This window comes from Bison bison, unplaced genomic scaffold (genome assembly GCF_000754665.1).
Source record: "Bison bison bison isolate TAMUID 2011002044 unplaced genomic scaffold, Bison_UMD1.0 scf7180017864242, whole genome shotgun sequence".
NCBI classification, from domain to species: domain Eukaryota; kingdom Metazoa; phylum Chordata; class Mammalia; order Artiodactyla; family Bovidae; genus Bison; species Bison bison.
Genome location: NW_011494814.1, coordinates 2578803 through 2604819, shown reverse-complemented (window position 1 = coordinate 2604819; position 26017 = coordinate 2578803). Strand labels below are relative to the sequence as shown.

General features: G+C 33.5%; 1 protein-coding gene across 6 annotated transcripts in view; it reads right to left on the bottom strand.

Annotated features, from left to right (window-relative positions):
- HECTD1 (HECT domain containing E3 ubiquitin protein ligase 1) overlaps window positions 1-26017 on the bottom strand; it is a 77954-nt gene that overhangs the window by 21342 nt on the left and 30595 nt on the right. For 4 of the 6 annotated variants that reach the window (XM_010846996.1, XM_010847000.1, XM_010846998.1 and 1 more), the window contains exons 11-26: window positions 25644-25782; window positions 25294-25464; window positions 20416-20638; window positions 19657-19920; window positions 19461-19537; window positions 16718-16852; window positions 16052-16198; window positions 15113-15207; window positions 13824-13929; window positions 11960-12094; window positions 11306-11445; window positions 10702-11025; window positions 9603-9769; window positions 9342-9518; window positions 5455-6291; window positions 4542-4763 (exon numbers count right to left, since the gene is read on the bottom strand). In XM_010846996.1, the coding sequence (XP_010845298.1) occupies window positions 4542-4763; window positions 5455-6291; window positions 9342-9518; window positions 9603-9769; window positions 10702-11025; window positions 11306-11445; window positions 11960-12094; window positions 13824-13929; window positions 15113-15207; window positions 16052-16198; window positions 16718-16852; window positions 19461-19537; window positions 19657-19920; window positions 20416-20638; window positions 25294-25464; window positions 25644-25782 (3359 nt within the window). The remainder of the gene's footprint in view (window positions 1-4541; window positions 4764-5454; window positions 6292-9341; window positions 9519-9602; window positions 9770-10701; window positions 11026-11305; window positions 11446-11959; window positions 12095-13823; window positions 13930-15112; window positions 15208-16051; window positions 16199-16717; window positions 16853-19460; window positions 19538-19656; window positions 19921-20415; window positions 20639-25293; window positions 25465-25643; window positions 25783-26017) is intronic. The other 2 variants (XM_010846999.1, XM_010847001.1) reach the window with 2 other exon arrangements.

Genomic DNA, 26017 nt, shown 5'->3' with positions numbered 1-26017 from the left:
CCTGGGATTCTCCAGGCAAGAACACTGGAGTGGGTTGCCATTTCCTTGTCCAATGCATGAAAGTGAAAAGTGAAAGTGAAGTTGCTCAGTCGTGTCTGACTCTAGCGACCCCATGGACTGCAGCCTACCAGGCTCCTCCGTCCATGGGGTTTTCCAGGCAAAAGTACTGGAGTGGGGTGCCATTGCCTTCTCCGAACTAAGACTCTATGCAGCCAAATAAATAAAAACAAATATTTAAATATATATATATATATATAAACTGTGAAAGAGAAAAGAACAGAATTTAAGTTGATCAGAAAGAATTGAATTTATCTATGTGACTGGAGAGACTGCTTAATGATAATGACTACTTAAAGATAATGCCTATTTACTATGGAATGATGTTAGGTACAGCTTTATATATCATCCAAATTACCTAGCGCATAAAAAATAAACTTTAATCCCTTTTGTCTGCCTCCTTGTTAGGCTCTCTCCCCTCCATCCTTCAGTGAAGATTAGGTCAAATTTACACTGCCCTACATAATGAAGGTGTTGAGAAGCTGTTCTCCATAGGAACTGAAAATAAAAAGAGGAATATGGGGAGGGAGGAGGGAGGAGGGTTCAGGATGGGGAACACATGTATACCTGTGGCGGATTCATTTTGATATTTGGCAAAACTAATACAATTATGTAAAGTTTAAAAATAAAATAAAATTAAAAAAAAAAAAGAGGAATAATGGGACTAAAACAGGAGTTTTTTATTGGCTCTGGAATTAAAAAAAAAAAAAAACTTCTATGGATAAGAAGGCAGTATATACATTACAAAAAAATATCCAAAAAACAATTTGTAATTATTTAGTAGGAACTTGCATTTACAGGTTCCTGAACCAAATACAATTTTTTATGTCTAATTATACAAGACAAAAAATTCAATGCCTTTTACTATGACTTGCTATTGCTTATAAGACACATAATGATCTCAGAATATTCACAGCTAAATTGGCAACATTTTTTCCTTAATGACATAAAATAATCTTATAATTAATAGCATCTTAAATTTGATGAAATATATTACCCCTAACCTTTTGGCTCAGCAGTAAAAGAATCCGCCTGCAATGCAGGAGACACGGGTTCAACTCCTGGGTCAGAAAGATCCCTTGGGGAAGGAAATGGCAACCCACTCTAGTATTCTAGGCTAGGAATTTCCATGGACAGAGGAGCTTGGCAGGCTACAGTCCATGGAGGTGGCAAGAGTCAGACACAACTTAGTGACTAGACAACAAACATGTAAAGTGCCATCCTGCATTTTTGGTAATGGTTCTCATGAATATTATGTGGCAGTACACAAAATAAATTCCACTTTTAGGTTTATTTCTTAAAGGAAAAAATATGTAGGTATATAAATTCCATTTTTCATGTGTTACAATTCACTGAAGTCAGTGGTTTTACTCATCTTCCCTTTTTTATCCTAGTATAAGGATATTACATAAGGCTTCCCTCGTGGCTCAGATGTTAAAGAATCTGCCTGCAATGTAGGAGACATGAGTTTGATCCCTGGGTTGGGATGATCCCCTGAAGAAGGGAATGGCTACCAACTCCAGTATTCTTGCCTAGAGAATTCCATGGACAGAGGAGCCTGGCAGGCTACAGTCCATAGGGTCGCAAAGAGGCGAACAAAACTAAGTGACTAACATTTTCACTTTACAAGGATAATATATATATTTTAAAAAGCTCCTTATTTCACACATTTGATTATATCACACAATCAAATCATGTCCCTCTAAACATAACGCAGTGAAAGTTTGCATATATAGAAATTATTTTGTAATGCAGATCTTACTCTGATCCTTCATACAACAGCACTGTCAAAGAGTCCTCCAGTTTTAGAAATGCAGAAAAGGAAATTTTAATCACCAAAGAATAATTTTTAAAAGGCAGTCAGTTTGCCCTGCGGAGAAGGCAATGGCACTCCACTCCAGTACTCTTGCCTGGAAACTCCCATGGACGTAGGAGCCTGGTAGGCTGCAGTCCATGGGGTCACTAAGGGTCGGACACAACTGAGCGACTTCACTTTCACTTTTCACTTTCATGCACTGGAGAAGGAAATGGCAACCCACTCCAGTGTTCTTGCCTGGAGAATCCCAGGGACGGGGGAGCCTGGTGGGCTGCCGTCTATGGGGTCACACAGAGTTGGACACAACTGAAGCGACTTAGCAGCAGCAGCAGCAGCAGCAGCAGCAGTAGCCCTGACTCCTCAATATTCTTTCCCATTAGTATACCTACAACTTTCTTAACCTTCACATGATTTATTAACAGAACTAAAGCTTAAAGTTAACATAGTAATAGGGAGAAGCAGAAGGCCTCCATGAGGAAAACCAAAGTAGAAATGCTTATCTGGTGAATTTACGATACTTTGGTATAACTATTATCGTCATTTTACTACATACTTATTTAACATATAAAGTGGAAACAGAAATATAATGCTTTTCCTAAAATCATAGATCATCAGATCCAGTTGGTAGCTTGGAATACAAGAGACCACATTCTCAAAAAAATGAAAACATATTAAAATGATGCATACACAAGATAGTACTTAAAATATATCTTCATATAAACTTTTTATATTTGAAATTAACAAAAGTAATTTTGAAAAAAGAACAGGTGATCAAGGATTGTGATAAAGGGTATTCTAAAACAATAATGATGGGAATACAACCTTTTTGGAAGGAAATTCAACAATTACTCCTTTAGGAATTTACCCTAAGAAAAATACACAAAAATACAAAGGATGCTCACTCGTAACAATGCTGATGGTAATGAAAAACTGTAACTTAAATATCCAATCAATATTAAATAATGATCATACAAACAGGAATATCTGGCAGCCATTCTATGTTGTAGAAACTCACTGAACTATATTAAAATATTTTTACAGTGTACTCAGTGAAAAGAGCTGTCCAGAAAGGATAGAATTCCTTTTTTCTTAAAGAACAGATATATCAAATGATATGTATCAAATGACAACAATGGTAGGGACTAGATGATTTTTATTTGTTTCAATATTTCCCTTCTATAAAAAATTTTACCGTCTAATTAGAAACATTTTAATTGAATCATTGACTACATACCACAGTTACATTCAATAATGTAACTATAAAACCTAAGCAAGAACTAATTCATCTGAATATCTCAAATGTCACCTAAATAAAGAATAATTTTCAGAAGACTTTGATAACTGTTGTGATACAGTGGTTTATAATAAAATTTGGTCATCTCTGTTCAATACACTGAGTTTTCTTAAACTCTTGGTATTTCCTAAGAGCAATAGAGATGTCATTTGTTATTTATAACTCGAGTTGTTTTAATGAGGAGACTTTTAGAAAGCCCTTAGGTAATTGAAGGATGGGGCTGGTTGTTAGTGGAACCAACCACAATCAGAGGACTAGAACTTTCATCTCGTCCCTTAGACCTCCAGGGAGAGGAGCTGGAGACTGGTGGCCATACCACCAATGGCTGATAATTTAATCACTGGTGCTTAAATCATGAAGTCTCCAAAAAATAAAAGCCCTGAAAGGCTGGGGGTTCAGAAAGCTTCCAGGCTGGTAGACATGAACACAATGACAGGCCAGGATGGCTCCTGAACTCCATGGGGATGCCAGGTCCTGTGCTTGGCACCTCCCGGGCTTTACCCTGTGCCTCTCTTCCATCTGCCTGTTCCTGAGTTATATATTCTTCTCTTCTTTTTTGGCCGGATCAAGCATCTTATGGGATCTTGTTCTCAATCCAGGGATGGAACCCTGGCCCCCTGGCAGTGGTAGCATAGAGTCCTAACCATTGGACTACCAGAGTATCCCCTATATATCCTTTTTATAAAAAACCAGTAACCTAGTACATAAAATGTTTTTCTGAGCCCTGTGAGCCACTCCAGCAAATTAATCTAACCCAAAGAGGGGGTTGTGGAAACTTCCAGTTTACAGCCAGTCAGTGAGAAGCACAGATAACAATCTGAATTTGTGATTAGTGACTAAAGGGGCAAAGGTGAGGGGTGGGCAGTGTTGGAGATCTGAGACTTTAAGCTGTGGAATCTGATACGATCTCCAGGTAAGCAGGTAGTGTCAGAATTGTGGGAAAGCTTTACACACACTTGGTGGTCAGAGGTGCAGAAGTGAAGCTGTCTGTGAGCAGGGTACTGAAAGTACACAAGACACACAGGAGTATTTTTCCTTACATTACAATGTACAGACAATTATTAATTTACAAAGCTCATTAATCTATCACACTTCTTTTCTTATAAAGATGTCAAATTATTACGGTTCTAATAAAACTTCACTAGTGACAAAAAAGCCAAGAAAAGGATGACACACAGAAGTTCCTAGATGTCTATTTACAACCAGATAATTTAACAGTTCTTCATATCACTTTGAGTTTTTTCATCACATATAAAGCTGCCATATTTATAAGACAGAATCATCCTTTTCTAATCAAAAATTTAGAACACCCCAGGAGAAAAATGTGATAAAAACATCACCACATAAATATCAATATTTGATACTGTAACTTACCATATAAGGAATATTCTGCTTCCTGACCTGTGTCACTCTCACTGGAGGTTGATGTGAGGCTGGTGGTTAAAGTATTACTTAAAGACTGACCAACTGATAAAACTGTTGTTGCTGTAGCTACATTGCTGCTGCTAGTAACACTGGATGTTGACATAGTCACTGTCGATGTAGTACCGGGTGTGGTCAAATTAGGGAAACTCTGAGCACCCATAAGAGGAGAAGCTAAGGATAAAAATGAAGCAAATTAGTACAAAAAAGGGAGGATTGTGTAAACCTTAGAAAAACTACATTGTATATTTAGAAAAAATAATGCGGTCATGAAACACTGATTATTAAAAGGCTGAAAAGCAACAACTTTGGGAACCCAACTGAAATCCAACTAGAAGTTCTTGTTTTTATAGTATTATTATTTTTTAGAATGTTAAGCCTAGCTTTTAAAATAAGTGAAGCAGGCACTGAAATTACTCCCAATGGTATTTTCCAAGGGAATTACTTTGACCCATTGGTAGCTTTAATTAGAATTTAAAACTTTCATAAGCTAGTATCAATTCAGGACCTAAGTAAAAGTTATGCCAGTATTACGCTCCGATTGCAGCTAACTCTGATGATAGTTAATAGCCATCTATTTCCTCTTGTAATTAACAATCAGAGGAGTGAAAAACAGAAACGTGTTATTTTATTCTTCAGAATTAGAATAAGAGGTTCTTTATCAGGTCCTGATCAGAATTCTTAAAATGTCACAATTCTACAGAACTTAACCTTGTATTCCTGAAGTGCTAAACGTGACACAGTCGTATATAACAGGGTTTAATGATCTGGTTAAAGACTAGAGCCAGAATCCACTAAACAAATCCTACTTTGCATCCCTAAGAGTGGAAAAAGCATTGGGTTCTATAAGGAAAAGCTCACTTACTTGCTGTGCTCATCACATTCCTCCCCAAAGTATTAGTGTTGTTATCACTGCTGCTTCGGCTTAGATTCATGTTGTTGGTGGCGTTAGTCCGTGCTATGTTTGCCACTCTCCTTACAAAACTCTCCAAGCTAGATGTTTCTCTTGAGGACAGGTTAGGTACACTTGCACTAGAGCTCATAGGGGCCCCGGCAGCCAACAAAGAACTCACTGACAGTCTGTTACTTGCTGAAGAGCTAAGGGGCCGTTGCGAAGCTGCTTCTTTATTAGTTAACTCAGATACTGAACTAACATCAGGAGAACTAACACTAACAATTCCCATGGATATTGCACTAGACTCCCCAGGAGTACGAGCAGAACTATCAGGGCCTAACTTTCTTTCAGCATTTTCACTTCCCGTTTCCGCTGTTAAGGTGCTGGTACTTGCACTGGAAGATGACCCTACTTCTGTTTGAGGGACGTTTTCAGCAGATGAAAGAACAACAATTGGTTCATGGACATCAGCTCCTGAAACTATACTGTGTTCCATTACAATTTCTGATCTCCGTTCCGTTTTGGTCGAACCCAAGCTGATGTCGCTGCTACTGGCCACGCTACACACAGAACTGCTGCTTCCTTTTCTACTTGAGGAGCCTGCAGCAGCAGATGTCTTGTCTGGACAGTTGTTTTTCACCAAGCTGCTCCATGATTGCGTTGTGCCTGAAACAGTGGATGAAACAGGTTTGGGTGATGCCACTGTATCAGGGTCGTACCCTGGTGCAAGCTTGAGGTCAAATTTTCCTTCTGCGCCCATACGGTAAGAGTTTGAGCCACCAGCATCCCAGGTGACATCAATCCAGCCTGGAAAGGGACAGGAGTTTGTGAGACCCAGCAGAAAGCAGATAGGAGCGTGTCAGACAGTAGCTCCACAATATGGGATCAGCTTTTCATCAGTGCTGTACTTCTCTGAATTTCTAGTCATCTAAGGTCTGCCAACTAAAATTGAATCCTTCTGTTTCTCTTATTTCTGAATTCTTTGTTAATATTTAAAAACAACATAAGGGTCACGTTTATAACTACTGGAGTATCTTTCAAGGGGAAGAACCGTTAAAAATCGTAAAAAAGATGGATAAAAATGGTAAACTACTGCAACTTCAGCAAGTATACATGAAATCTAAGTAAAAGCTTTTTTAGTTGCTAAATATGATCATGTGGTCAAATGTTTATAGAAAAAGTGCTGGCTTAACCATTAATTTCTAAGTTTGGGCTAAATCCTGTAATTGACGGACAAAATGTTCATTTATCACTGTAGAAATTCTAGGCCACTAGCTCAAATAACACTAAGTTAGCATTTCGGTTGTGTTCTCAAAGTTCAGTGGTTACTTGGTTCTCTTATGATTAAAATTAATAAATTTGAATAAGCACAAAATTCTAAAACCAAAATTTTAAAAGTATGCTAAGCTCTTTTATTAGATAGAACCTATATGATAAAGCTAACAACATGAAAAGGACTAATGAGCATAATATTAAACCTATATTTACTTATACTTGGAAAAAAATACTTCTTTTTTAAAAATGGAATTAATTTCCAAAAACAAAATAAACTGCCTATTAGAAATAAAATTAGTATAAATTTTACAATCTCATTTTAGTGTTATAAGCTAATTACTTCAGGGAAAAAAAAGCACATAAAAATAGTCTTTAAAAACTTTAAAAGTACTTTACCCACACACACACACACACACACATACTCTCATGCATACATGCACACACACATGCCAAGTTCATACATGTTTACAATGAAACTCAGAGGGGTTTAAGTAATATTAAATTACCTGTGGGGATTATCTGCATACAAGTTGTTTGAGAGGAAACTGACTGCCCCAAATCTACATAATCTAGTTTAGATGAGATTTCAATTGCCTCAATTTATCCTGTATGCTGAATTAACCTCTGAAGAATCAACTTTTAACTATCTCTTCTGCAACATGGAAAAGTGTGAGAAAAGGAAAAGTTCAAAAGCATACCCCAATCCCGAATTAAAATTACATTTGTATCATATTAACTGGTCCCAAAATATACTGATAACTTATTTCATAGCACATGTCAAAATCTGTAACTGTATGTTTTATCTGTTTTACCAGAAAGCATGGGATCGTACTTTTTTGTTGACCACTGCGTATCTGAAGTCTAATAGAGTACCTTTACATAATAGGCACTCATATTTGTGTGATAAATTAAAAAATGGATATTCCTACAAACACAAATGTTCTTTACAAAGGGAAGAGATTTGACACAGCGTAGAAAAATAACTAATAAATGTAAACCATTCAATTATGCTTCAGAATAATTTAAACACTCCCATCAGTGTTTAAATTGATCACTGACAGGAACTCAGAAAGGGTACATATCCAAAACTAGATATTTACAAAACTCTGAAGTCCTCTTTAGATAAAAAGAGTTAACAACTAGCCATTAATAAAAATGGTAAGCTTAAGTATTTGAAAGCTAAGAATTCTCTATGACGTTAACGGTTTTAAGGTATGGCTTTTCTGCATTTGTCAGATAAGCAAAAATAAGCCTTTCTTATATCTAAATTCTGAAATTAAGATTCCAATTTTCCTATATAGTTGCTTCACTTGACTCCAAACCAAGAAAAACACACAGTGCTTATATATCCCTAAATGGCTCACACATTTAAAAGTCAAACATTTTAGGGGAAATAGACTATTAACTAAATATCATTAAGATGTGCAAAAACAAGAACATTGGAAATTTCTGAATTGAACTATTATTATTCAAGTATTATTATTTTTTATGCATTTTGGCAGCTGCATACATGCTCATTCACTATAAACCTGCTATGATGATAATCTGAAATTAGGGTACAACTAAACAGAAATGCATTTTGTAATGTAATTTCAGGGACAGAATTTTAAATGTAGTAAAATTTAGTAAATGTAGAATTTACTACATTTTAAATGTAGTAAAATGTAGAATTTTAAATGTTTTTTTTTAAAAGCAAAAAGAGTTTAAGTAAACAGATGCTTTTATCACATAGTTAAGATATCAAATTGTTAGTCCTTCTCTTCAGCATTGTCACTTTTATTATCTTTTGGTGTAAATTGACAATATGAACATTTTATTTTTTAAATGGTAGGCAAAATTCGTAAGAACCACCACTGGTTAGGCAAATTATCCACTAATAAATGAGCCTTTTAGGTTATAAGAAAAAAATCTAGCCACTATAGTTCCTTCTGGGAGTTAATAGCATAAAGTGGGTATGAACTTCCTTAAAATCTACAGAATCAAAAGTTAAAATGAACTGGATTTTAGAAAATATTGCTTACGGAACACGAAAGTTTAATATCCCAAAGAAAAACTGGTAGACTGAGAAACATTTTGAAATATAATTAACTAATAAATGAAAATGCTACAATTTTTGTTCTGTACTTTACTGAAAAGTGTTTAACTTAAAAACACTAATGCTTTTTCTTCTATATGACTTATAATTGAACAAAAAAGTTTTGCCTGATTTTTGTGAGGCTAACAAGATAAAGAAAAGCATAAGAAATTAAGATCAACGGAAACTTATGAATAATAAACTAAAAAAAAGATACAAAAGGAGCAGAAAAATATGTCTTTTAGGGTATTCACCTTATACTAACTTATTCATAAAAATTACTTCAAATTATTAGCAGTAAGTTTTGAGTCAAAACCTAAGAATTAAAAACTTTTCCACTATCTAAGTAAATGATTTTTCCATTTTAACATAAAACCAATAGATGGGTTTTTCTTATTATTCCTGGAACATTTATTCAATTTATAAACTACCTCAAAATAACAAAAGAAAAATATTTTGTGATGTAAATACTCAATTTCTACATTACAAACGCTAATCACCTACTCACCATTATGCAGTTCTCCTGTGACCGTGCCTTCTCCCTGTGGGCTGCCATCCTGATCACGCCATTTCCAATCAAGGCCTCTGATCACACGAGCCCCTGGAACCATGTACTTCAGTACCTGGGAGCGAACTAGACGTCTCTGTCGTCTAAGATTAGCTTCTGCTTCCTTAGCTGCTTTTCCTGTAACGTAGAAATTAGAGAAATACAAAGTCACCTTCTATAATTGTTTTAATAAGTTAGAAAAACCTACTGTTCTCTCTTTACCTAGCTGATCTTCACATACTCCATTTACAGTGCCATAAAGTTCAAATCCAGATAGTGAGAGATAGTGGGTCTGTCCACTTGCATTCTTTCCCATCTGTTTAATTCTCACATGTCGCCACCCTTGTTTCTCATCCTTTGGTGGATCAAGAGGCCAGGTGGCTGTTGACCTGTGAATTTTAGGGAAAATATTACATACGAAAAATATGCTTAAGGTAGCAAAGATCTTTTTTACATAATAGAAAATTATGTGAAAAATAAAGTAACTTTCACGTTCAGCCAACAGTTTGTTACACAAAATTCAAGAAATCAAAGAAGAAAAATAGCAGTTAAGAAAATGAAAAATGAAATGTTCAATGTATATGATTAATTTGACTCATAACTCTAAAAGATTTATAATTAATAAAATCCAAAGAAATAAGAAATTTTATGAGTAACAAATGTATTTATGATAAAAAAGATATTTAAATTTTGCAAAATTTTAAATGAGATATTAAAACAGCAACTTTAAAGCTTGAAAATATTACCTATTAGTCATGTTAAGAAGCTCCCTCCATACATCAAATACACAAAATAATTTAATCTACACTCTACCTACTCCTCAAAATGTCCCACAATATACAATTAAACAGTATTAGAACTAAATTTTTTAGAAACATAATGCTGACTTTCTGCCTGTAAAAAAACATATATATGATCAATATATAAAATTTAGGAAAACAGATACATAAAATAAGACAGATCAATAGTCACTGTTAATTTGTCAAACATTCACATACATTGTGTGAATAAATGGATAGTTTAGTTAAAAAGTTAATTCTTTTTTTTGCTTTTATCAGTGTGCTATATACACATATATACAGCTATGTATCAACTTCTTTTTAAATAAGTTCAGCTTCTACTAAAGTTTAAAGAATTTGATGGCTTTCATAAAGTCATTTTTCAAAGTTTTAACACCTAAATTATAGTATCAAGTGGTATTTTTAGCAAGAAAATCTTGTTTCAGGATCTCATAAAATAGAGAGCTCTAAAAGGATACAGTTATGAAAATAAACAAAGCTCTTTACTGAGTTTTCCAATTTACAAAGACTCCTCAACTAACCCTGGTTCATTGAGACTGCAGTCATCAACATGGGTATACAAAGAAGTCCAGTTCTGTCCATCTTTGGATACCTGGAAAACCCAATTTCTCAGTGCAGACCTTCCATAACCACGAGCATGACGAAGTGTATATGCTGATGGTATCACCCAAAGACCCAGATCTATGGCAAACCAGGCATTCTTATCATCATTGCTATGACAATTTAAAGCTGAATTGTCACGACTCAGTATGTCTTCTAAGCGGCCATAAGGTAGATTTCGTCCTTCTGATGATGTTACTACTACAAGTCCATAAGCAGCTGGATTAACCCATTCATATGCAGTTCTACATAAAAACAAAGAAAATACTCTTAAACAGTGTTAACAGTGAACACTTTTTATAACTGCATTTGTTCAGACTACTTTTCCACATAAAATTATATTAAGAAAAATTCTATATTTAATAATTTAAGCAACTTTTCTTCATAAAAGAAAAATTTGGACGGTCTTAAATTTAACCTAAAAGATGAAATTCCTAGAACGACAGAATATTCAGGGTGGTTTCTACTACCTAAATCTCTTTTCCAGGTGAATATTTTCAATCTACATTAAACAGAGTGACTTACTTGGCATTTGTTCCAATCCAGTAAATGATTCCATTTTCATCAAAATCATGCTGGTGTCGAAATATAAAATTTTGGCCTTCTCTTAATTTTCGAACAAAAACAAATGAAGATCGGTCAAAATCGTACCACTGCTTTGCTACCTAACCAAAGAAAATATGGAAGACACCTTAATGATGATATTTTGAAGTTCACTGCCCACTTTGTAACTAACCCTTTAATGTGATTTTTTAAAATAATCAATATTCATTAAAAAATACTTGAAAAAGAAAAATAACTAGAAAATTCCCTAACCACAGCACCCCACTATTAATACCAGAGAGTATTTCTTTAGTCTATTATTTCAACAGACAGAGTAAAACAAAGTCTCAATAACTGTACAAAAACATTTTTCTCTTATCAGTCTGTATATTATGATAGCCAAATAATAGTCAAACTAATTGAAATAATTACCAAATTGATATTCCTTTACTTATTAGCATTAAGTTTTTGCTCATTGTTTTAGTAGAACAAATAACTATAATAGACATCTTTATGAAGAAATCATTTATAGTCTAAACATTATTTTCTAAAATGGAATTCCCAAATCACTTTTCTAAAGGGCTAAACCACAGCAAAAAAAGCTTATTTCACACCGTGTGCTTGCTAGAAACTCACCATTTTTAAGAGATACTGTTCCAGAGATTCCACTGTAGCTAAGGGTTCCATCTTCAACATTCTGCCAGTCCTGTCTATTAATGCAGTTTCACCAGGTGCGCGTTCCAACCGGAATCTTAACCTTCTTGTAAGTATCTACACAGAAATGATTAAAATGCTTCAGGGAACACTGTGCTTTTATCTTAACATTTTGAAAATGAGAAATGTTACATAACACAGCAATTGAGATTAATAAAGTATAGCCATAAAGGGAGTTAACAGTATCTGTTTCCTACTACATGTTTTAAAGAGGTTCACTGAATAAGTAATATTTTCAAGAAACAAACTACTTATCTCTAAACAACTTCAAACATACATGGTTTAAATAAAATTATTATAAATCACTTAACAGATTAACAGAAATATCACAGCCTTAACTGATAACTTGCAATTTTCCAAGTAAGTTATAAAAAGCAGCTAATTAACTTATGCTATTAAAGTGAGAATATATTAAATAATCTGTGGCTAATAAACTGAAAAAATGACATTTTAATAGCTTCCAATCCAATGTTTCAGTAAATAAAACAAGTATGTGCTTCATTTCTGCATAAATTTTAACTAATTTCTATAGCTACAGAATTAAACATTTATATGTACATTTGGGGAGCATTTTAGACTACAAGATTAACAGAGGGCACATCCCTAGTTTTCCTGTCTTTGTATCTTGCACAGTCTCCTGAAATGATATACATACAATAAAAGATGCTGATGGTCCTATGATTGTATAAGTATAAGCTAGGAAATCTCCAGTCTTTGAGACTATTTCTATCTCATTCATCTATCAAAGATAAAACCTTTAAAATAATAGACAAAAATCCCCTTGTTCCTCTGTAATGTTCTGTTTGAAGTAAAGCAAAAAGTAGACCTCTACAACTTATTTAATATATGTACCATGTCAGATATAGTAACAATACTGTAACTCTCTGAACAAGCTTTCTAGTCTGGAAATCTAGTGCCTTTGGTAACACTAATGGGTTCTTGAGGGAACGCTAAGTTTTTTGAACTGAGTAGGCATTGTTAGTGCAAATATAGTTTTTTAGTCACTTATTAAAGGCTGTATCTAAAAGAAACTATTTGATGCAGAGAAATGCAAAAAAGGTCAAATAAAGCAAAACTCAAGCCCAAATAACCTGTAAGTAAATACTAAAGTAACCTACAGAAAAGGTAAAGATCTGTTTTGGGATATTAGCAGTAAGAATATTTGTTTTTTTGTTCATATTGGGATACTAGATGCTAACATAAGGATAATTTAATGAATTAATAAGAAAGACAACCAAATAATATTTAAGAAGAAAACAGGCTTTTTATGAAACCATGTGATAATGGCAGATTTCCAAAAGAATCAATAGAAACAGCTAAGGAAGGCCATCTCTACTCAGTGACATACAGAAAACAAGAAAAAAAAAAAAACGTGCCTGAAACATTTTCACATTTTCTTACATGCTGAGTTACACAGAGATGAAGGGACTTAATTCATAAATAGATGGGACTTAACTCTAGAACAAAAGGATTTTCTTTTTTGTTTTCCAACTGAGAGTGTCATTTTCCACTTATGATCTATTAAATATGATTTACTACTAACAATAAACATTGAAATACCAATACATTCAAGAGTCATTAAAAAGAACAATCAAAAAGCACTGAGGGTTGAAGAATTTAACTATTAAGCAAGCATTAAACAATGATTTATCACAATTTGTTTAGACAATCACAATCTTTCTTTAATAAAATATAACATTTTTTGTTTTGTTTTGTTTTTTTTAAGAAAAGTAAGACTGCTTCTAAATGCATTTAGCAATAACAGCAATTGCATTTTCATGGTTACCTGGAGGTTATAAGTGGATCCTGGTGTATCATACAAATGGAGAGGTAGACGTTCAATAGACTCTAGTACAGCTATTAACTTTCGGATTAATGCAACAGCTGGTCGGCTAGGAAAACAAGTAATTGTTAAGAACTTCCACATAAGTTCAAACTAAAGTTCATACAGGATCTGCAATAGCCAACCTCATACAGACCCCTACTTTCTGTATTAATGCAAAGTGAAGTCTAGTTTTGCATTAGACTATAACTGAGTAAACAAAGATAAACTCATAACTCAATTTCTTTACTTACTAAACTATTTCATTTTTCATATGAAACTTTCACAACTGCATTCAAAGTAATGCATAATTTAACGTGCATTTTATTTTTTAAAGTTTAAACAATTTTATTATATAATATTGATACATATAACAGAATATATAAAGCAATGAAGTTTGGAAAATGATAGTATTGTTAGCAAGGCAACATTGGTAAAATATTTCTGGAAAATAACATGACAAGTTATATCAAGAAGTTTTAAAAATTCATCAACTCACTAAAACTATTTAAAGCAATTTATATAAAAATACATTTCCACCAAGACAAGTATATTTCAGTATTAGCAATAATTTGCAAAGAGTTAGTATGTTTAATAGACTAATGTTTCAATAAACGATTATATGTCCATATAATATAATACACACTCATTTAAAATGGTATTTAAAATTAATGGAATTGAATTTCATTTATTATTTTAAAAATTCAATCACATTCAAAAGTAAATAAAATCATAAAATGAACCTTTATCAACTCACAACCCAGCTCAATAGTTACATATTAATGGCCAATTGATTTCTAGCTATATCCCCAATCATTTCTCCCCTTTCCATGTATTTTGAAGAAAATGTCAAGGCATTTCACCCAGAAATACTCTTGAGTATGTACCTCTACAGAAGAAGTTTTAAAAAATAAAATCGTATCATCACCACACCTAAAAGGAATGAATACTTACTACTTAATATCATCAAATATATAATCAGTGTTTAGATGTCCAGTTGTATCTTAAAGATTATCTAATTTAAATAAGTGGTCAGTTGCATTCACAGAAGACATGGATATTTTTCTTTTATTCCATTAGATTAAAAAATACTTTTTAAAAATCTTTCCTTTTTTATATATTTATAAGTTACTCTTGTACTGAATAAAAAAGTTCCTATTTTGTATATGAACACTATAATAGACCATTTCAAAGGAAACCTATCAACTTACAAACACTTCAAACATGAAATTAGAAAAAATCTGGGGACTTACCTTTCATCATCTTCATTTTCACTAAAGGCTGTTTTAAAAACATTTATTCTTTCTACCAGTTGACTACAATCTTGTTTCATATCTAAATCCATGCTCTTAAAAAAAAAAAAAAAGTTTTATGGCTGATATTGAAATTAATAAAAAAAAATACCAAATATGAATATTAATATACATTACAAAATTATCAATGCAATCTAAGGGAAATCATTATTTTCTTTCAATTAAAATTTTTTATTATATGACCAGTAGATCATAGCTAATATCTTCAGTGCTAAAATGGATAGCAATTACATTCCTTTCCTCAAAGTGTATACAAGCTACTTTCAGATTATTTATGAACATTTTACATTTTAACAGTACTATTTACATTAATTAGTATTAGAAAAAATGACTGGTATATCAAAAAAATGACTTTATAGACATTATTAAGTCATATAAAGTGATGATATATCAAGATAATTTTAATAAAGGAAAAAATTTTATCACAATAAAGAGATATTAACACAGACTAAACTGAAGGGACACATAAGGCTACTGGTAAATATTGATACCTGTCAAATATTCACATGAACTTCCTAAACTGTCACTGCTCATAACTTAATCTTATCCAAATATTTTAGGTATTTAAAAAGGCCTACAGACTAACTCTATTTTACAAAAGTTATGAGGAAATCAGAGCAGTAAATAATGCTAAAGCGTTTTTTTTTTTTCAAACAAATCTTGAATAAATTATAATCAGGCAACTAAAAAAAATCCAAACTCAATTGTTTAATTCAACTGGCTCAAACTACTGATAAAACTTAATGGCTGGAGAAATTATAGATGTTAACGTTTACTACAGTTTTTAATACTCCTTGATAAAATAAAGTAAACCTTGTTCTGTCAAAAGTGTAGCTACAAATAATTTTCTAATTATACACTTCATTCTGTACTACTTACATTGTTTAAAACAGTAAGAAGTGCTTGCACCAAGCCACTACTGCACATCTCATATGGTGAAATTGTGTTTTCATCCTTCAAAAGTACAATCAGATTTTCTAAAGCTGTCTTCATTAAATCTCTCCAAGTGTTCTCACTCTCAATACACTAAAAGAAAAAAGAAATTTTAAATAAGGATGATGAAAAAACCCAATAGGTCTTAATATACTTAATTTATCAGAACATCAATTACTATGAAATTAGACATTAAACAAGATTAAGAAATTCAAATTATTAATGCAAATTTTCTCTACCAGACTTGGCAATCTCTTTTGTAAAGGGCTGATTATAAATATCTTAGGCTTCACAGGCCACGTATCTTGGTCACACCTGTTTAATTCTGTCATTGTAGCCACTATAGCAGTTACAGACAATGGGAAATAAATGAGTGTGGCTGTGTGCAATAAAACTACTACGGAAAAACAATTTTACACATTCATATAATTTTCAGAAATCATGAAATGTTGTTATTATTTTTGGTACGTGTTCAACCATTTAGAAATAAAACCATACAAAATTTAACCCATGGGTGATAATTTGCTGACTCCCTAATCAATATCCGAATAGTAAGGATAAAGAAGAAAAATTAAGATCACTGCGTGTCATAAAATCTACAGGATAACATACTTGTCTATTTGTATGAAGTTCCCAAGATGACTCTAACTGAGTTGCTATGTTTCTGAGGGTTACCACTACTCCACGAGGCATGCTTTCAACAGCTTTAAAGTGGTCGTCGTATAAATCTCGAGCCATAGTTCGTACCTACCAAAATAAAAATAGTAAATGTGAACTTTTACTACAATTAATAATTTTACCAAATCTTCCTTTTAAATATATAACCTTTAAAGTTAAAATGTTTAGCTAGTTTCAAGATCCAAAAAATGTTACTACTTCTATCCATGTACATCAAAAAGATTTAATGGTTAAAAAACCACTCTAGCAGATTTTAGGCAACTCAAAGAACATATAATTTTAATTTTTGGTTATTCAAACTTTATGTTCATATACTAAATAGAAGCTTATTTCATTTAAATAAAATTAAAGCTATAAAAGGTACCTCTGCTCTTTTTTAACAATCTGTTTGATAGTGAACCAATTAGAAAATACAAATAAGCAAAAATAAAAGGAGAGAAAAAAAGAAAAGAAAATTAAGCCATCTATAATTCCATCAACTGAAGTTGAACCTTTTAACATTCCAGGGTATATTTTAACTTGATATGTCTTTCTTCTATTTACATTATATTATTCACACAAAATATGATGCTCATGTATTTATATATTACATCAAGAGCAAGAATGACTATTGTCAGTTTGGGCACTAATTACCCCTCATTTAAATTAAAGTAATATTATTTGAGAAAGGAACCCACACATGTCCAAGGCTTGGGTCTGATGAAATTTTGTACATAACACTGTTTTTATGATTTATTACTATTTCATTTGTATCACAAACTAACCTAGCATAGCTCTAATGTTAATAGAAAAAATTTTGCTCTCTACATGAATTAATAATATGTTACTATTCTATTTTAGTATGCCTCTCAGAATTAAAAGGTAAGTAAGTTCTGATTATCAGGCAACAGTGAAGAAACTATTCCTTTATAAACAGTATTAAGAAATAAAAACAGGTTAAAACTGTGTGTATACAAAATTATTTTTTATATTTTATCTACTACTTTATAATAAAATTATTTTTACCTAAAGTTAGTATATTTTGATAGATACAGCTTTCACACACACAAGAATAACCACATGATCACTGAGTTACTACTGATTTCAAGAAATTGAATGAACAATTGTATTTTTTTTAAGAAAATTAAATTAGAGGACTGAGACTATGCTCTCTTTGATCTACTTTTCTTTTGTATTATAAAGCTCATTTCCCTGTGAGTTAATCTAGATTTGGGTGGTTAATACAATTTCCTGGTGGCTCAGACAGTAAAGAATCTGCCTGCAATGCAGGAGACCCAGGTTCAATCCCTGGGTTGAGAAGATCCCGTGGAGACGGGAATGGCAACGCACTCCAATATTCTTGCTTGGAAAATTCCATGGACAGATACAGTCCATAAGTCGCAAAGAGTCAGATACAACTGAGCAACTAACACTTTCACATTTTATTCCAAAAAACTCCTGAGATAGCTGAGTGGTAGTTTATAAAGAATTTAAGAGTTGAGCTTCATCATTTGAGAATTTCATACCTGTGAAATCAACCAGTCACTCAAATTTATTTGCAATCCACAAATCAATACTTGTAGCACTTTTCACAGTTATTTGTGGGCATGTGTATGCAGCGCAGCAAAAACTTAAAAAATGTGACCACAGCCTCACAGGAACCTACACCTGTTATTTCTCCAAGAAGCAATTCACGGAAACTTTATAGAACTACCATGAAAAAAGTAAATTGTATTTAGTCCAAATTCCTTTTACCATACAATGGCTACCTTCAATTGAGATATTTCTTCCTCAAATGCCCTTAAGGTATCCTGAATTGGAAGGAATCTGTAGCTTCACAGTCTACATTTACAACTGGAAATTATTATATGTAATAATTAATGTCTTCATAAATCATATATAGTGCTTCTAGTAAAATCCCTTACTACTATTTCTATGACCAAAGCCATGCAAACACAAGTACCCTCCCATCTCAATCACTCAAAGGCATTCTTTACATACTGTATGAAAAAATTGTATCATTATTATATGTAAAATAAAAATGTGTCATCAGAAGATAATGAATCTAACTATGAGATTTTACTTTCTTTTTTAAAAATAAAAAAATTCAATAACAATTGATATGTCAGATGGAAACATAACGGATTTATTAAAAAATGCATACTAAATGGACAGAATTTAAAAATTAGTAATATGAGTCAATAACATTTGCTTCTGTATCTTTTTGAGAGGTGACTTCATCTAAGATGGCCATTAAACTAAGTATCAAATTATCTGGGTCTAGATCCAGGAATTCAAACTGCTTCATCACAAAGTATTTAATCAGGATTACGAAATATAATAATGCATATTCAATTCCCCTGTATCACTAAAAATACAACTATCATTAATTAAAGCATAAGTTTAAAGCTTTGGTGACATTAAAAACTTAAGATGATTTTAAAATAATTTAGATTTTATTCTTTATCTCATCAATTTTATTTCTATTTTAATATTGGTGTTTAGTGTATATACAGAAAATAACTAAATGTATACATATTATGAAAAGTGAGATAATGAGCACTGAAAAAGGAAAACTAAAAATACATTAGACTAGGGTAGCCTATGTTACATGCCTCAGGTTCTGAACTGCCAATAATCTACCTCTAAAACCCTATGTCAGTGTAAAAGACAAAAAAATCAAATTCTACAAATTTACCTTTTGCTTAGTTTTTTCTAATTTAGATTTTAGTTTTCTTCCTCTTTTGCCAGTCCAGCCAGTCACAAATTCTGAACCTTAAAAAGAAAAAAAAAGACATTTCACAGAATGTATTTTGTGAAATTTAACAATTTATGTGCAATTTAACATATTCATTCATTCTTATTCTGCTGAACTGACATACCTACATACTTACCCAGAGAAGTTTCTGCAGTAAATGAATGCCTGGTTCCTCTATTAGATTCAAACACAAATCCAGGTAAATCTTCTTTCAATACTGTTGCTTGCTGGCCATCTGAGTTATGAATAGCAATTTCTCCTTCCTTCAAACATGTTAGTGACCAATTCCCTACGGTGAGTTTAGTGGGTCCTGGTGCTGAGAGTATAGGTTGACTTGAAGTAGATGGCTTTACTTGGCCTCGTGCTCTTTGTAACTTCTCTAAGAATTCACTTCTACTTTCTATAAAGACAAAATGTTTGTTTTAAAACTTCATTCCTTTCAAATATACCATTAAAAAAAATGAAACCACCTACTGGAATATCAGTTTTATTAAAAAAAAAAATTCACTAAAGTTTTGTTCTTTGACATACTCTTACTAATTTGCTATTATTTAGGTTCAGGCATAAAAACAATCCTGTGGCCAAAATTTTTTGAAGTAGAAGGCTTTTGGGAAAATATACAATTAGAGACAGCATCAAACATGTGCAATTCATTACTGCATGATAAGAGGCACCTTTACCTAAAAGCATGGTGACAGTAATCCTTGTCTCATACTATAGAAAGACATGAAATGCTTTCATGGTACACTCACTTTCTCTGGTGATATTAAAGAAAGGGCCATATGATCATCAAGGATATGCTACTGCTTTGACAATGGTGGCAGAAATGAGCAGAAAAACAAATTATCAAAATTATAGAAACTAGTAAAAGGATTTTGTAGAAACAAAGTATTACCTGAACTATCCGATCCACCTTCGGGACTACCACTTGAATACATGGTGGCTAGTTTTCCATCCAAGATAAATCTAAACCATCCATTACTGCCATTAGACAATTCCAAGGCTGCTGCATCACTCCATATATACAAGCAGTCCCTTCCCCTAATGATGGACCAATCTCTCCAATGATATGGTTTACCTTGCTGCAATTCTTTAGCATCTTCCTGTGGTTCATCTTCCTGAATGTGTAAAATTATTCAATGAAATGTAGAAAATAATTTATATTTCAAATATTTGTAAGTATTTATAAAAACATGACCATGAATCAAATTTAGAATTAAAACATCCTGAATATAATATTCATCTGCCTGTAGTTTAACATTTATCATGATTCAACTAATTATCTATAATCTTACAAGTCCGTCTTAAAAATGGTTAAGAAATTCACATGACCTAAGTTATGACATTTCCAGGTATATAGGTAAAGAAAACAAATGGATTAGCTCTAAACACAATTATCTAACTATCTATGACTTGATAAACTCACTGTTTCCCTGGGCCTAAGAGATTATTTGTAAAAAAATGGATATTTACACTAAATCAATGGTATCCAAACCTAGCAGTGTAAAAGAACCACCAGAGATGTGTTTTATCAGTAAACTGTAAGGCCCCACCCTTAGCCAAGTGAATCAAATGTACTGGATCATTCCTATAATGATAAAAATGTTAGTTATAACATGTTTAAAACAAATAATTTGTAAACATTGTTTGACTAGCCTGGCATCCTAAAAGTTTTGATTTTGTTGATAACAATATTAAGAATATTCATCATTAACATATGATCTTGGCAAGTGTGTACATGCATGCATGTATAGGTAAAGTATTTTTAAACTCTTATAGACTTATTATACTTAAAAAAACTTGAAGGGACCTCCCTGATGGTCCAGTGGTTAAGAATCTGCCTTCCAATGCAGGGAATTTGGTTCCATACTAGTTCCCTAATTGGGGAACTAGGATCCCACATGCCATGGAGCAACTAAGCCCACGCCACAGCTACTGAGCCTCCATGCTTCAGAGTGTGAGCACCTCATCTAAAGTACGTGCACCTCAATGAAAGATCCTGCATGATGCAACAAAGAGCCAGTGTGCTATAATGAAGACCTGACACAGCCAAATAAATAAATATTTTTAAAAATTGTAATGCATCTTCACATGTTTCTTCCCTGAAGTAGTAGTAGTTTATAACACTAAAATAAGATTGTAAAATATGGATTATAAGTTTCTCTAATGTAAGTACTTGTGGTCCAGACCATGATAGATTAATACAGATTAAGGCTTGACTATCCATTGTAAACAAATTAAAAACCAGAGAAAATACATGAAAAAGTGTTTTCAGATACCAGACAACAAGCAACACAGGATTGCGTGATCTCCTAGAAAACAGAAACAAATACGGTAAGCCTAAGGTAAGCCTCCTAGGCTCAGAGAGTTTTCTGGTTAAGGTCTTAAGAAAAGGGAACACAGAGTCAAACAGTGTAAGGAAATCTGTCTTTGAAGAGATTAAGGCAAATGGAATACGCATGGTAGATGAGTTCAGGATCAGGAAGTCAAGCAAAAAAGACCTCTAGAAATGTGCAAAGTGATCTCCAGGACATCTCTACTGAGTATCAGACCACCTGTATACAGGTGATGTTACACATAAGGCTGGGCAAAGAACGATTTGAAAACAGTAAGCTGGAAAAGTCAGAAGTCACACATGGTGATCATACGTTTGCATTCCAAACAGCCATAGTGGAAAATCCTCATACCAACAGTAGAGGCTTTTTCCAAATCTGATGATAACTGTAAGCCCACAGAGCAGAGAAAATTAAATAATCCTGAGCCGGGGCAGACCCCCACATGTGCATGCACACATACAAGCTAAACACAGCTGCTGCTGCTGCTAAGTCGCTTCAGTCGTGTCCAACTCTATGCGACCCCATAGATGGCAGCCCACCAGGCTCCCCCGTCCCTGGGATTCTCCAGGCAAGAACACTGGAGTGGGTTGACATTTCCTTCTCCAATGCATGAAAATGAAAAGTGAAAGTGAAGACACTTCTCGTCATGTCCGACTCTTAGCGACCCCATGGACTGCAGACTACCAGGCTCCTCCGTCTATGGGACTTTCCAGGCAAGAGTACTGGAGTGGGTTGCCATTGCCTTCTCTGAAACACAGCTAAGCACATGAAAGACAAATTGCTAAAAACAAGTTATAAAGTCTTAAGAATAGCCAGAGGAAGAAAAGATTCAATATACACAAAGGAACAAGATGAAAAAATAAGGCAAACTTAACAGTATATAACACTTTGCACATCCAGTGACAATGGAATATCTCTTCAAGTACTAAAAAAAGGCTGGCCAAGAATCCCTGCAGGCACTGAAAATGTCCGTTAAAAATCAAGGCCAGGACTTCTCTGGTAGTCCAGTGGTTAAGAATCCACCTGCCAATGCAGGCGACACAGGTTTGAACCCTGGTCCGGGAAGACAGAGCAACTAAGTCCATTCACCATAACTGCTGAGCCCACACACCCTAGAGCCCATGCTCTACAATAAGAAAAGCCACTACAATGAGACCACGTATGGAAAAGAAGCCCCTATACTCCAACTAGAAAAGACCACGCGCATAGCAACAAAGATTCAGTACAGCCGAAATAAATAGGGGGGCAAAAGCAGTCCAGTGGTTAGGACTGCTGCCACAACAGGGGGCACAGGTTCGATCCCTGATTGGGGAACTAAGATCCCACAAGCCATGCAGCATGGCCAAAAAACAAAAATACTTTCAGACAAATAAAATTCCGAAGAATTTTCTGCCTTGTCTTGTCATTTTCTAAATAATGCATTTTGAAGAATAAAAGTTTAATTTTAATGAAAACAATTTACTGATTTTTTTGGTGGTTGTTCTTTTATAATATAATCTTTTAATGTCCTATCTAAAAAACCTCTGGCAGACTCAAGGTCACTAAGATTTTCTTTTTTCCTCTATAAGCCTTACAATTTTAGCCCATAAATGTTAGTTCATGATTTATTCTCTGTTAAAAGGGGCGAGATTTCTTATTTCTGCATATTATCCACTTGTTCAAGCATAATTTTTCAATCACCCTTTACTGACTGAATGACCTTAGCACTTGTTTGAACAATTGACTGTATATGTGTGGGTCATTAATCTATTTTTACACCACTAGCACACTTTCTTAGTTACTACAGCTTTCTTTCAAAGGATGCTTTGGCTATTCCAGGTTCCTATAATATAAATGTAGAATTTGCTTGTTAATTTCTACAAAGACTGTTGGAATCTGTAACCTATCTCTTGAAAGAATTCCAAGGGGATGAACCCCGATAACGCTTCTTATTTGGTTTATGTTAAATGTCCAGTAATTTAGGAAATATACACATTCATCCTTAACCAGGAAGGATTCTACAAGTACAATCCATACTCTTATCATTCTCTCAAAAATAGTATTACTCAGTCGCTAATACTTAGGAAGCATTCACTAAATGGCAGGACTTAACCCTTGCTGGCACTCGGTAGAGACAGATAAGGTGTATTTTTTGACATGCAATCTAAAGCAAGAATTATCAATAGGCACTGAAACCAGTGGATAAAAGTTCAATGAGAAACAGCGTATCTCCACAGTCTCAAAATTATCTCCCCATAAATTACTTACTAATTACAAAAGGAAAAAGTATCTTTACAATACAGAAACCTGGCAGAGGCAAACATGACAAACGGATCCAAGTTAACTATCAGCAGGAGAGCAAACAGACATCATATGCCTCTTAGAAGGCACGTTTTAAACAGTAGTAAATCGCCGTAACATCACCGTAACATCACCACAGTAGCCTTTCTGCTAAAAACACACAGCTTGAATCAAATCATGAAGAAACATGGCACAAACACAATGTAAGGATCATTGTCCAAATTAAGTGATCTCTCCTCCTCAAAAACATGCCAGGGCTATAAAACAGAAAGCTCAGAAATGGAACAACATGATGACTAAATGTAATGTGCTCCTGGACTGGATTCTGTAAGTGTGAGGTGGAGAGGTACGAAGGTTGTTAGGCGCAGGCGGGGTTTGCTATTAGAGACAACAGCAAAGTGGAATAAGTCTCTGGATTAGATTAATATTTTTTTATAAATATTAAATTTCCTGATTTTGATAACTATACTAGGATTATATCTGGAGAAGGAAATGGCAATCCACTCCACTCCACTCTTGCCTGGAAAATCCCATGGACGGAGGAGCCTGATAGGCTATAGTCCATGGGGTCACAAAGAGTCGGACACGACTGAGCCACTTCACTTCACTTCACTTCACTAGGATTATATAAGACAATGTCCTGGTTTTGTGGTGAAGAATTTAGGTATAAAAAGGGACACAATGTATCCTATTTCTCTTAAATAACATATTTTATTCTATTTATTTTTATTTCTGGCCATGCTGAGCGGCTTGTGGGGTCTTAGTTTCCCAACCAGGAATTGAATGCAGCACTAGGTGGTGAAAGCGCAGAGTCCCAACCATTAGACCACCACAAAATTCCCTCAAATAATATATTTTAAACGAGCATGCACATACATTGTCTTTGTAAGTAATTAAGCAAATGGGGCAAAATGTCAGTAGTTAGTGATTTTGGATAGAGAATATCCTGATATTCTTTATATGCAACTTTTTTGCAAGTTTTAAGTTTTATTCATGATACATTTTAAAAGAAAAGTGACCAAATTTTTAAAAACTACAGTATGACTCCATATTGCCATTATTTTGTCAAATTGTCAAAACCCGTCATGATTGGAACTACATTTCTTCAAAAGAAAACCCTATTCCTGATAGATACTATTGCAATCAACATCACTCACTTTTTCTGGTTTTGATTCCTCTTCATTCTCATCATCAGAGGAAGGACCTGCCAAAGTAGACACTTTGCTAATAACACCAAGTCTGGCTAGCTGATCCAAAAATATATCGCCACCTTTATCTACTAAATCCCTTATGATTTGCAAAGCCAGCAAGTGGCCATCATCATCATCCTGGGGAGAAAAAGAAGGAAATTAAAAGAAAATGGTAAAAATAAGTTTAGCTGCATGGAATAGGCAAATGCACTCATTTGCACAGACAAAATGATTTAATTAAATTAGAATGCAACTAATTTTACTACTATTTAATGAAATTAAAACTACAGAAGTTTCAAAAAAGACAATAAACTTACCTCTTGATCAAGAACAGTTGCAGTGATTTCCACTAGTACTGTAGGCAAATTGTGACCAACATCAGAATCACAAACTTCTTTTAAGAGTGCTTCAGAGCAAAAATGAATCATTTTTCGAATCAGAGCAAGACTTGCTTTCCTTAGAAAAAAAAAAAAAAAGGACTTTTAGTTAGCCATAATAAGCTAAAATTTAAAAAAAAAAATTAATGAAAATTAAAATATCCAATTTAAGTTTTAAACAGTCTGCTGAAAATATACTTAATATAAGAATACTATTAGTAAGAACCTACTGAATAGCACACGGAACTGCATTCAGTACTATGTAATGACCTATATGGCAAAATAATATTTTTAAAAAGTGGATATATGCATAT